Consider the following 13,693-nt stretch of genomic DNA (forward strand, 5'->3'; position numbering starts at 1 on the left):
GCGCTTACTCACTCTTAAACAGGTTGCAGCCTGTTTGTTCTTTATCACGTAAGCTGCTTGACAGCTGATTGGTAAATAATCAGGATATAAATAACATGAATAATAATTATTCAAATTATGATAATACATAATATGATAATAGATAAATCAGTAAGTCCCCCCCCCAATTTATTAAACTGTACTTTCAATATATAATTATATCCCAGCTCTCAAATTCATTTGGAAAAGAAAATATATTACCTGCCTCTCTTCCTTAGTCTTCTTTTGCTTTGCTGTACCCCACAGACATTGTTAAAAAATAAGAGGAGCTGCACAATAGGCTGTAATAGATTTCTGTCAAGAACTACTACCTATTATACTGTATCTCTGGATATAACTCTATGTAACTTCTTGCAGCCTTTCTTTATGAATGAAATAAATATAGTCTGAAGTATAAAACTTTTGTTTTGCCTAGTCTGCAACAAACTAGCACGGGTGCAACTGAGTTGTGGCAGCCAGAACTGTACCCAGTATGTCACATGCTTTTGGACAGCAGATTTGCATAAAAGAATTATGACATTGGGAGTTTTGTTCTGGTTAGCTTTTGTCCTGATCCTTTGCATAACATTTGCCCTTTTCACAGTTGCTGTACACTGAGTTAATATACATATCTGTATATACATTATGATTGTATTATATATGTATATACAAAAAATATACATAGTTCCCCTAAAACAGAGCATTTTAAAGGTTATTTTCACCAGTGAAATTGTTTTTATGGAAACATTACACCAATAGAATTTTTGAATATATTCATTGGCTGGAGAACTGCAACAGAGAAGTGCAACTGCAGAAGGATTGGTATGTTTCAGTTTTTGTATTGTTTTGGAAAGTGCAAAGCAGGTTGTTTCACCTTTAGATGTGAACTGAATCAAAGTTCTCCCATATCCCTAGCAGAGGGCAAGTATTACACAGTTAATGAGCAGCAACAGATAAAGTGTAGCTTTCAACAGTATGTAAAGGTGGCGATGGGAGCCCTGAGACATTGGTCTTTGGTATGAAAACTGGGGTATTAGAGAAGATGCCTACAGTGGTACCTCAGGTTAAGTACTTAAATTGTTCTGGAGGTCAGTGGGGTAGCGTGGGTTGTCAGCACCCGGGGCAAGGCAAGTAATTTGCGTCCCCTAACCCGTGGATTTTAGTAGGGGCAGAGAGCTGCGAGTGCGAGCGCACCCCCCCCAGATGTTGCGCCCTGTGCGGCTGGCCCCCCCTGCACCCCCCACGCTACGCCACTGCCGGAGGTCTGTTCTTAACCTGAAACTGTTCTTAACCTGAAGCACCTCTTTAGCTAATGGGGCCTCCTGCTGCCACTGCACCGCATTTCTGCCGGAGCACGATTTCTGTTCTCATCCTGAAGCAAAGTTCTTAACCTGAAGCACTATTTCTGGGTTAGTAGAGTCTGTAACCTGAAGTGTATGTAACCTGAAGCGAATGTAACCCGAGGTACCACTGTACTTTCAGTTATGAAATGTTGGAAGGTATTAATTTGTCCTTCCAACATGATTCCATTATTAAGAGGTGTGGAGTCCATTCCTACTGGTGTTGATGTATGCCCCATGTTCAGTGGGACTTATTCTCTAGTAACCTACATCAGTAGAACCAATGCTGCATTGCCCGTGTAATAGGATATGAAATGCATTTCTAGTCTTTCTGATGGTTTTCATTTTCTCTTTCAACAATTAAAGCGAACATTATTTCCCTTTATGCAGAATGTAAATATGTTTTATATCTAATGTGTGCAGCATTATTATTACTATTACTATTATTATTATTATTATTATTATTATTATTATTAAAACAAGATTGTTCCTGCTTTTTAGGAAATAGAATAATAAACACTTTTGTTCCAGGTACTAAGGGACATTGAAGTCACTTTATCAAAAACAAATGACTGAAGTATGGAGGCACGCCCCCCCCCCAAGAGACCATTACCAGGGATTACACACAAGTTTGGCAAGGATCAAGCCGGAGGCAAAGTCCATTATGTGTCAAGCCAATTTGTAATCCCAATTAATGCCATCTCTAGAGTGTTTGCAGTTACATGTCAGTGATGTGGCAAAACTTGTGTCTGCTTTTGTTGAGAATTCTCCCAGAACCTATTGAATCCTGTAAAACAAAAGCAAACAAGCAAAAAACACAAACACAAAACATCTCCTCCACCAAACCGCATATGAAAGGGTGCACCTTTTAAGGTGCAAAATTGAGAAAGTGGAGCAGCTAGATTTCTAATGCCTTTTATTTCTAGTCTAGCTTTTGCTATGAATGTTCTGAACAGTTAATCAAATATAAATATGTACATTTTGGACTTTAAAAAAAGTAACCAGACTACTTAATAATCTGTTGAACTTCCTTAACTTTTATTATTAAACACACTATATAAAGTAAATATATTTAAGCTGAAGGAAAGGTTCATTTTTTGGTATAAAACCTCTTTTAGGTGACATTTCTCCATTTCCAAAATAGAACAAGTATAAAATTAAATCTAAGCCTTGATCCTTTTAGCTACTTGTCAATAGGACTTAGCAGATCGGCTGTCTGCTTAAGGTTATGTAAGTGCTTAAGTATTCCTTTGAATAAACATGAAAGGGAGCAGTTCAGATATACAAAACTCTGCCAACAAGGGCTTTCTTGCTTTGGGCAGCTTTATGAGGCACATAGTATAATATTTATTTGGAGTATATTTGTCTGTCCCTTTAGTGCACTAATTTTGTATGGCTGTTGAAAGCTAACCAAACGGAGCGAGGGTTATAAGATAAACCTTCTAGGATTGAGGGGATATTTCTCATATTAAGGTAAAAGAATAAGTTAGGTTATATAAATTCTCATAAGCTGCATGATGTTATGTGTGTGAGGGGGACACTTCCACTTCTTGCTTCCCTTTGCCTTGTGCAGAGCTGCAGCATTCAATAAAACTTTAATTTCATACTGGAAAGGCAAACTGTTATGCTGCAACATTACACTCTGAATCATTTCACTCTAGCCCTTGCAAGCTGACCCTGAATGGGGGAATCTGTGGTCTTGTCCTCACTGTGAAACCCACATGTGAATTGCAATGATGTCAAACTGTGGAGCATTCACCCCAGTGTTTTGTCTCTAGTGATGAAACAGGGAGCATTCACTGCCTTCTTCCTGTTGGTCTAGATAGGAATTAAGAGTGTATGAATCTGTGAAAAAGGCATAATGCACTTTTTAAACTACCACCCTATGGTAGCTAGTCCATGCACTAATTTGATTTATACAGCAACTGTCAGATATACAGCATCTCCACTCGAAAACTGACTTCTTTAATTTTCATGTACATTGCTCCTATTAGTACCCCTTAGTGAGGATATATTGCCAGGAAGCGGGGCATGCATGTTCTGATTCTGCATTTCAGGGCTGTTGTTTTTAAAGGGAACATAATTGGTTGTTACTAGCTCAAGTGCTTATTGCTGGTAAGTGAAATGCATCTTTTTGACCTGCTTTAAAAACTCCCATATTTTAGCAAACTTAACCAAGTTAGTGTGAGGTTCTGTATGCAGCTTAAGGGTATGACACTTTATAAGTGCATTTTAATACACTGTGTTTTGATGTTGTGCTGAATGGAAACAAACGTTTTTGCTAGTGACATAATCTGCATGAAAATTTGATCTTTCATTCCCCTTCCTATTTAACATTTGATGTTGCTGATTATTATTATTATTGTTGTTGTTCTTCTTCTTCTTTATGCACAGCTGAAAACAGAAAAATCCTGAATGAACAAGAAGTTGAAAAATGTCTAGTCACCCTTTTGGGAACCGATAACGATGGCACTAAAATAGCTGCTTCTCAAGCAATCGCTGCTATGTGTGAGAATTTAGCTAGCAAACAAACCATTGGAACTCTAGGTAAATCGGTTATGGTGGAGGTAGAACTTATGATCCGTAAGAAAATATTTACCAATCTGCAGTTTTGCCATGGCTAATTTGAGACTGCATACATACAATTATTATTATTTTTCCAAAGGAATTCCCCAGCTAGTTCAGTTGCTAAGCAGCGACAATGAAGAGGTAAAGGAAGCTGCTGCTACTGCTCTAGTTAATCTGACAACAGCTCACCCTGCCAATGCAAGGTAAGCTCAAGAGGAATAAAGAATTGTTGAACACATTTATCAGGACGTATATTTTACCTCTGTGAAATTTCTAGGTGGCATATTGTCCTGTTACCTCCATTTTGCTTTACATCCTGGCTCCTGTGCTATTCACTGAATACACCATTGTCAAAGTTTTACCATCATTTTTCTTTACTATTTATATGCAAATCCAGTGTAGTGTGTGAAACCAGCTAGGTGTTTTTGTAAGAAACCTGGAAATAATATGTATGTTTGGGAAGTTTTTAGAAAACGAGGCTAAAAATAATAATACATTGGAGGGGGGAGTTCATGAAACATTTTATAGCTCTCCTAAAGATCAGTGCTTTAGGAATTTCCTCTTTCTGTGAATATTGAAGCATTTTTTGGCTGAATAAAGTTGGTGGGCTAGATTGTGAGGTCCTCATTCCCTGAAATGACCTAAGTGTGGCATGTAGCACATGCAGCTGTGAACATGTGACGAGGGATAAGGGGAAATCCCTGTGCACAGGCATGACACATACAGAGGTCTGGATCAAACCCCATATCTAAACATTTATGTCTACATAGAATTACACAATATGGTTTGAATATATACTAAGGTATCACTTTGCTGAAGCTTAGCAGGTACACATCTAGTCAGTGCCAGGATAGGTGACTGTCTGGGAACCACATGTATGCCACCTTGGATTCAATGATGGAAGGAAGGTGGGCTATAAATATAAGAAAATAAAATGGGATATGTTGCATTAAATGTGTGATTGAACTTGAATGTCTTTAAAAAATCCACAGGGATCTCCAAACAGGGTGAAGACCATTGGCATGGGTTAACTTTATCTTAAATAGATTTTTGCTGCATGAGGGAAGATACTATTGATGTTCATCTTCTGTTGTTAAGGAATCTTGTTGACAGTGCAGACTGTTTCTATTGAAGCTATTGGATACATACTAGGGTGTTGATCAGTGTAATATATGGTACATATACACATAACCGTGTATAACAAAGTTAGGGAATTAAGTTCAATTCAGTACTAACTTTCCACTTGGTAGTCCTTTTAGATCTAGTTATTTCTCTTCTTCCATCCCTCATTGCAAGCTATTCCACAAAAGAAGGGGGAAACAGAGTCTAATGCTGTGGATTGCTGCCTTGGTTGACTGAATGTGCCTATAAAGCAGCATTTTAGACGGTCATTTAGAGAATTTTATGAGAAACTAACAGCAATGATTACACTGGCCAGTCAACAGTTGATCAGGATTTATGAACTGAACTTGTTTCAGGTGTGTTCATCTTGAGTTAAGCATGAAATTTCATAAAAAACAGTTGTGGGCATACATACTCACATATGCGCATACATATACATTTTTTCTCCTCCATTTATTTCCATCTGTATCCAGATTATAAGGGCTGTGTTCACTCAGTCGGAAATAAAACCATATGTGCCTTACATGAACAATCACAAATGAGCAAGGTAGTTCAAATGTCAAAAGACTTAAAGCAATGAAATTTGCAAAAGGTTTCTTGGAGTATCTCAAATAATGAATGAAATGGAGAAAGTGATTGGCTCATAGATATTCCATGAAGAGAAAGAGACATAATTCATCGGATACATTTCATGTCACAAATTATTCACTCGGCTCTAATAGCCACTGACATTAATTTAACATTACCAGACGAAACATCATTCATCATGTGTAGTCATTATTCAACCCACTTTTCTGTTTTCTGAAAAAATACAGTAGATATTGACTCTGATATTCCTTTCTTGTGGCTCTTCAGTTAATGGCAATTGTAGCTAGGCTCACATATAAAGAACCAGGTATTGGCCTCTAGGGCCCAAGCCTGCTGGAATTGCTTTGCTCAGCTCTCAAGTTGGAAAACAATTGTAAAGTTGATTGGTACAATGCTGTCTTGTAAAAACCAATCCTCAAGAGGGTGGGCTGATGTAGATGCTCTCTAGAATCCCCTTTGGGGAAGATGAAGGATTTGATGCTGGGCTTCAATGATAACCAGTTGCTAGAGTATTGAGGTCCTGGGCATGTCACCTTTTTCCATCTAGTCATTCTTATTGTGGTATGTGGTCGTGCTGTAAACGTGTGTGAAGTTTTTATTTACTGGCCCATGTGCAGTGTACCTCAAAAACCAGAAAGGGGCAGTAATGTAGTAGCAGTTTGGTTATGGCAGTGAGGAATGGGAGCTGGGGCAGTTTTTCTGGTCATATGCAGGATATGATACTTTCAGTCTGTTTTTAAGAAGAAGCAATGTCGTCTCCATGTTGTCTCCTTTCTCCCATGCTATCTGGTTGTGAATTCACTAACTGGAGTTAATAGTACACTGCTGCACTTCCAAAGGCGTAAAAAGCACTGTAATAGAAGTACAGAAACAAATGGTGGTGATGGGAGCTCATAAGTAGCTTCTTCTTTATCCTTCACTAGAGTGCACTTCCTTGGTGTCAGCAAATTCTCCTTCATTTCTGTGTCTTCTCCATGCTGGTCATCATCACTGCAGCTACAATCACTTATTCTTAGGGAGCGTACAGCTGCCGGAACTATAATCTGCCTTCTCTCTGCACATTCCCGATGACCATAAATCTTCTCTCTGTTATTTGTATCCACTGCAGTAACCACCTCCTCAACCTGGTCTTCCTCTTGGATGGAAACAAGAGGAGCAGTAAATCCTTACTTTTGGAGGACTGTTGTTACCTTGATGCGTGTTGGTGGCCTTTGTACACAAAGAGAGTGGAGGTGTAATGAGGGCTGGACTTCTGTTATTGGTATCAGTGACTCATAAGAGTTGGTGAAGGATTTTGGGATGACCTTGTGCTGCTTGATGCCTACAGGTAGTCATTCCAAGCAGCTTCTGCCCACTTAGCACTGCTGTAGAGCAGCCAACACATGTTATAAATGAGGATGAGGTGAGGATGCAGGGACTACCCCTGGTCTAAGCAAGCACAGATTATTCCTGAAGACATTGTGGCAGCCCAAGGAAGTGGGGGGTGCTTGAAAGTATTGGCCTTGGCGGAGTTGGCACTTGTTCCTGAAGAGGGTGAAGGCATCCACCTTTACTGGGCAGGTATTCCTAGCATGACTGATGGGGTTTGCTTAAATGTAGACTCTTTGGTTGGTTTAGGTCTATTCAGCTGATACTGGTTGGGAACACTGATACCACTATTCACAGTGTAGCCTGGAGTCATACCTTTTCTATTGAAAAGGATGGTTGCCAGTTTTTCATAAAAAAGGCATCACCTTGGGTGGTGAGCAGTGACATCCTTGAACATCTTGAAGACATTATTTTTCTCCTTGCACTGGGTGATAATATAGTGGTAGCATCACTGGTGCATCTCCACAGAGAGCCAAGTAAAAATAATATCTTTCTGAAACCAGTGTGAGAGTGCCTCTCATGTGAGAGTACATGAGATGAGATCCACAGATATATGCACACCACAGCCTCCTCATCTGACCAGAATTAAGTCTTTAATCTCTGGGAGGCCATCTGTTCAGAGTCAAACAACTACATGTATTAGGTATCTTGTGATTGCTCCTCAGTCAGGAAGGCAGTCTGTTAAAAACTATTTGCAGCCCATACTGTAGGGTCTTTGCTGTTGATCAAACCATCATTTAGGTTGTGCATTATACCAGAAAATGGATAACATGGGAAGCAATATCTCAAAACCCCTATTATGAAGTCTGGCAAGCCCATCTCTAGAAGCATATACCGAATGCAAGTAACAACTCCAGGCCACCAAAGTCAGGGAATATTGTTCCTGGGTTTGTGAAAACAGAACTGAGGCTTCAGGACGCAATGTGGATTGCAAATCAGGTGTTTGCACAGGAGGTGCTAATTACCCTGCAGCCATGAGTTGCAAATTGCGGGCAAAGGTTTTTTGTGCCCCTCCAAGGATTAGATTTCTATGCCATAAGGAGTTTGAACTTTCTTAACCTTCCCAGTTTTACCTATGTGAATGCTTACTTTTATCCCCAACAACTGTTCTCTCTCTCTCTCTCTCTCTCTCTCTCTGTGTGTGTGTGTGTGTGTGTGTGTGTGTGGTTGCTACAAGTTAATAGGGTAGACTAGAGTATCATTATGTACTGATCATTTCAGTTTGCTGCTTACATCCCACTTTAGATTTAGTAGGGAGTGCTGGGTTGTAGTCATTTCAACTTTCTGCTATTGGACAGCAGCTACAAAACGAAGCTGTCTGCCTTGTGAAGAATGGGGTGTAATGGAGAAGTGGGATGGGGAAAGAAGCCTGTTGCCAGGCAGAGTTAGGAGCGGGTTCTTTGGACAAAGTGGCAGAGAGACCTGCTTCACCTTAATAGTGGTCTTTTTTGGTACCTTTGTGCCATTGTTTGGCAGGCATCTGACGCAGGGTGAGCAAACAAACCATGCTGGGTTTGCCTGTAATAAAAAGCCATAGTTATAACAAGCCAAGTTTCATAAGCCAGCAACAAACAATGGCTTAAGATCTTGGTTTGTTGGTTAAACTAAACACACATTGACTTACGTGTTGCATGTGAACCAGGCCAGTGTGTGCTAACAACATCTCTCTCCAACCAGGCTTTGCCTGTCCTGAGGGAAACAGCCATGTATTAATGATGGTAAAATGTTTTCAAGTTTAAACATTTGTCTGTTGGGAGAGAAGTCACTTCATCCTAAGATTATATTCTCTCCTGACTAATCTGTGTCAGGTTGTTGTTGTTTTTAAGGGATGCCTAATTTGTTGTTTCAAGCATGTTTAAAGTATCACAGATTTGTGTATAGAACAATGCTTTTGGTACAGGATGCAAAGGACTTGTACAGTCCTACTTGCCTACCATAGGTTGCTCCTTTGGTTATAGCAACATATCATGGCTTGCTATGTGTTAGCTAAAGCAAGCATAAGCAAAGGAAAGCATAAAACTGAATGTCCAGAGCCACATTTTCAAAGAAATTTCAGCCTCCAAAATGAAAGGTGGATTTTCAGAAAGCCAAGAAAGGAAAAGGTAAATGTGAGCTAGGCTGTAGAAAAACATGAGCTAGGCTCATGTTTTCCGTCTCGGTTTCAGATAAAAGCTTGACTGAAAATCTGACCCCAAGGAGGCACTCATGTTAGTGCTGCAAAGTCCATGAGCATCTCCTCAGTAAACTTGTGTGTGTTGGTTGATTTCCCATCAATCCAGTTATAAAATAATCAAAACTGTACCAGCAGTTCACTATTAAAACAAACCACTGATTTAATAGGCTGGACATTAATTTACAGTATCACTGCCATCTATTGGTCATTCTGTTCTACTGGTACCACTTTTATTGAGATTGAACCATGTGTTAAGTTATTTATTAATACACAATATATGTATTATACAAGTTGTTAAATGTAAAATGAGGCAAGTAGTTGCCTTCTAAATGCTATTTATATTTTAACAAGCTCCCAAAACCTGCCAACATAAACAGCTTCTGTAAAACAAAGATTAGGCGAATATTATACTGGATTTAAATTACTGCCATAAATATTAATTATTCTTGGTAACAAGTTACCACTGTTCACTCTTCACTACACAGAGGATACTAGAATAAAAGACTTTGTTTCATTAGTTTGTTGTGTCAGGGTTTTGTTTTTGTTTTAATTCTCTTTGAAATATTTTGAGAAAACACTGACTGTCACATAAATATTAAGGATGAACTGACCTGAATTAGTTCTTAAGTTGTATTATTTGTATCAATTTTAGATATGGAGCTTAACAGTTTTCATAAGCAAAAAGTCAATTTCCTGCTTACTATGACTTATAATATAAATTTTGACACAGGGATGGGAACTAGTGGTTTATACAGTTAATTAATTTTAGAGTCTGGACTCATGGTTAATTAGAAGGATGAAGCTAGAGTTTAGTGTTGACAGTTTGGAGTGATGTGACCTAGAAGTAAAGCAGCAAGCTGCAGAGTCAAAGAGCAATGTCTGGATCCAAGGCTGCAGCTATGGGAGAAACAAGATGCTTTGGGGGTGTTAATGCTGTGAATCTCTCCATCATAGCCTCAAGTTGTACTTTTGTGTAAATAAACCATATACCAGAAAAACACCAAAGTTTTTGAGCTTTTTTTGGCAAAATTGCAAGGACCCGAGGTTTTTGAGCTATTTTAAATGACAATTACCAAAAACAACACTACAACATGGGCTGCCATACATCTGGATTTTCGCAGACATTTCAGCAATTTCCGCCTGGACGCTGTTTACAAGGGCTGAATACTGGCTATGTCCAGGAAATTTTGGACGTATGGCAACTGTGCCTTATCTCAAAAGGAAACACAAATCCTAGATAAGCACCTGAAACCTGTGGAATATCGCACCGCTTGGAGATTGGGGTTGCATGCAACAATATGTTGTGCCAAGTTAAATTCACTGTATTTGTATTCACAATATTTAGTATTGCTATGCTCAGTGGCTAACACAAATTGATAAGCTGAACCATGTGCAATGTTCAGTATGCCCACCTAGTTCAGGAGCCTACCTAGTTTTTCCAGGCTTAAAATTCCAAACTTCATATCAGAAATCATTACTGGAAAAGTTACAGAAAGCTGACTTTAATTTGCCAAGAGCTTAGTAAAGACAATTCTGGATATATCTGTTTATATGAGCAGTTTATGACAGATCGAACATAGCGGAAATTATTTCAAAACAAATGAAATTCTGTCATCTTTTGGTGTCCCATTGATCTGAGGACTGTCTTTTGTTTGAATGCAACAGCTAGAATAGCCACATCACCATAATTATTGGGAATCCCATGCTGTTTGCACATGTAGAATAGAAGAGGACTTACAGGAATGCCACTTTATCAGAAGAACAAAGACATACCAGAAGAAGTTTTCATGACAGTTTCTTACAAGATATTCCTGTTGGTGTAAGAATCATCAAGTCATTAGACTGGATGGTATCAATGGTGTAATACAAACTCTTCTCCTTCAGCCTTAGCTACAGGCTATCAATTTCATTTCAGACCTTCAGCATTTATTGAGCACACAGCCATAAGCTGTCCCCTTGTACCAAAATGCAAATATAAACTCTGCGTTCATCAGAAATGCCTCAAACATCATTGGAGATTTCAGGAAATGCTTTATGAGTAGCATCAGCCAAGTGCAACCACCAAACAGCAAATTAAACTCTTCCCCCTCAAGTAGGACTACAAGTGGCATATGGTTTGTTGAATCAGATAAAACAGAGATAATGCTGCTGCAGACAACATTCTTGTTGAGTTGGTATCTAAATTGTGAATATTCTACTGAACCTTGTTTTTAAAAGATAATTTGAGATTTTTTTATATAATGTTATGTTTTCCCCATAAACTTACTGTCCTTCTGTGCTTGAGGTCTGGAATAAACTACTAGCTCGCCTCTGTTGTAGTAATGTGTGACTTAACACTGACCCCTAGTGACAGCCTGCAGAACTTAACACAATGCGTACGCCAATATCCCAGAGGGATAAGCTATGTTAGTCTCTCACAGCAACAATAAAGAAGAATCTGATGACACCCTAAAGACGAATACATTTATTACGGCATAAATTGTTGTGGATTACACTTCACTTCATCAGATGCATGATTTGGTATCCTGAGTTGTAGGTATCTGTTATGGTTAGAGCAAAGTAATATAGTTGGAAGTAGTAGTAGTAGTAGTAAAATTTGCACACCACCTTTCATCTGTAGATCTCAGGGGGGTGCACAACATAAAAATATAAAAACAAACAATACACGATAAAAATAGGAACAAAAAACCCACAAACCAATAACACCCCACCCCTCCCCTCCCACAAACACATTTAAAAGCGGTATAAGGCGTTAATCAGCAGCAGCCAAATACCAGCTGCTGTGGGACATATTTGCTCATTGTCTTTGTACAAAAGAAAGCCAAGTTATACTTTTGGCTCAAAACACTGGGCACAGAATCCCTCCTTTAATTTTGTAGGACTCTGAAGATTGGGAGGTTCAAAATGACTAAATTTTAATTTTCATTAAAGCTAGAAGAAAAAGACCCATCAAGCTTCTAGAAGATCCCACTATTCTGACCCAACTACGGTACGTCTCATGTTCCCACAGGACCATTTTCTTATAGGTGGGACTACCAAAGAGTTGTGAAAAAGAAACAGTCTTATATCCTAACCCTAATCCATATTTCCAAATATGCAGGATCAGGACCTTGGATCTTTAAAATATGAGTCCTCATTGCATCAGCATGAGTATGGGCATCCTAAAAATAGAGGATGTAATTGAGTGGTGGAGCACATGTTCTGTATGCAAAAGGTCTTAGGTCCAACACCTGCCATCTTCACATAGAACTGGGAAATATCCCTATCCTAGAAAGCCTCTGCTGGCCAACATAGTCAAAATTCATCTGAGATGGACTACTTGTTCTTTTCAGAACCATGCCTTCTGAAGTCACTATGACTCACAGACTTCTAATGAGTCCACATTATAAGTGGAAATTCTTCTCTGCTTCCATTCAGGAAAGTATTTTCTTATTTAAGGTATAGCTGAACTTGTCTTTTATTTGTTGTCATTGGTTGGGTTAAGTGTGGATCTGTGAAGACTTTTCATTACTTTCTGCTTCTTTTAAACTTCCATGCCCTAGGGCAGGTGTTTTGCCTAAAGCTTAAGACTGACTGTGAAATGGACCTTAGACTACAGATTTTTCATCCCTGTTCTTCCTACAATCCAGAAAGGGGGTGGTGCTAGATAGAACAAGGTTAAAGCCACTGTTTTGTCACTTTCTTTTATTTTTATGCTAAATACTGTATTTGCTTCTAAATCCCATTTAATTTATTTCCTGTGTTGGTCCTTTGGGAATTTCCAACAGATTGTATCCATCTTTCCATAGACTGCCTAATTACTTGGATTAATATTTAACATTGCAGTCCAATGCACATTTATTTGCAAGTAAACCCACTGTGTTCAGTGGGACTTATTCCCTAGTTAAGGTATACAGTTGTACCTTTTTAGAAGAAACATCAGGATCTTTTAACCAGATCCAGAATCCAGAAATGTTTTGTTCTATAGCCTGGCCTTAGGCCTTCAGAATACCCTGAATAAAATATTAGTATTTAGTGATTCATACTATTATGGTGGCAGCATGTTAAATTTTATCCTTGCCCCCAAGATTCATTTGGATTCTGTAGGCAGTGATTCAGGAGATAAATTATTGTAGGGTGTAAAATGAAGCATTTAATCATGAACTTGGAATAAAATGATCACACAGTAGAATAAAAATGCTAGCTATCAAAACTTAATCACTGAGCTTAATGTGAAAGGGAAATAATTTTCTAAATGTTTACAAGGAGATAAGTAATTATGCAACCTTTAGAAGACATCTGAAGGCAGCCCTGTATAGGGAAGTTTTTAATTTTTGATGTTTTATTATGTTTTAGAGTAGCTGGGGCGACCCAGTCCGATGGGCAGGATACAAATAATAAAGTTGTTGTTGTTGTTGTTGTTGTTACTACTATACACGCCATCAAAAGCATTTATGAAAGTATGCACAGATATTAAATTGTTCATAATTGAGGCATTTCTGTTGACAGGAGGGAGAGATTCTCACATACCATATTG

The 13,693-nt window shown here is 38.6% G+C and overlaps 2 protein-coding genes across 17 annotated transcripts in view; one reads left to right on the plus strand and one right to left on the minus strand.

Annotated features, from left to right (window-relative positions):
- The window catches only part of PIP4K2A (phosphatidylinositol-5-phosphate 4-kinase type 2 alpha), a 177,861-nt gene that overhangs the window by 122,110 nt on the left and 42,058 nt on the right, over positions 1-13,693 (minus strand). The gene's annotated exons all lie outside the window — the stretch shown is intronic.
- Positions 1-13,693, plus strand: part of ARMC3 (armadillo repeat containing 3) — a 57,580-nt gene that overhangs the window by 29,435 nt on the left and 14,452 nt on the right. For all 12 annotated transcript variants that reach the window (XM_083579456.1, XM_083579466.1, XM_083579463.1 and 9 more), the window contains 2 exons: positions 3,753-3,905; positions 4,024-4,129. In XM_083579456.1, the coding sequence (XP_083435582.1) occupies positions 3,753-3,905; positions 4,024-4,129 (259 nt within the window). The remainder of the gene's footprint in view (positions 1-3,752; positions 3,906-4,023; positions 4,130-13,693) is intronic.

This window comes from Podarcis filfolensis (assembly GCF_964270895.1).
Source record: "Podarcis filfolensis genome assembly, chromosome: 12".
NCBI lineage: Eukaryota > Metazoa > Chordata > Lepidosauria > Squamata > Lacertidae > Podarcis > Podarcis filfolensis.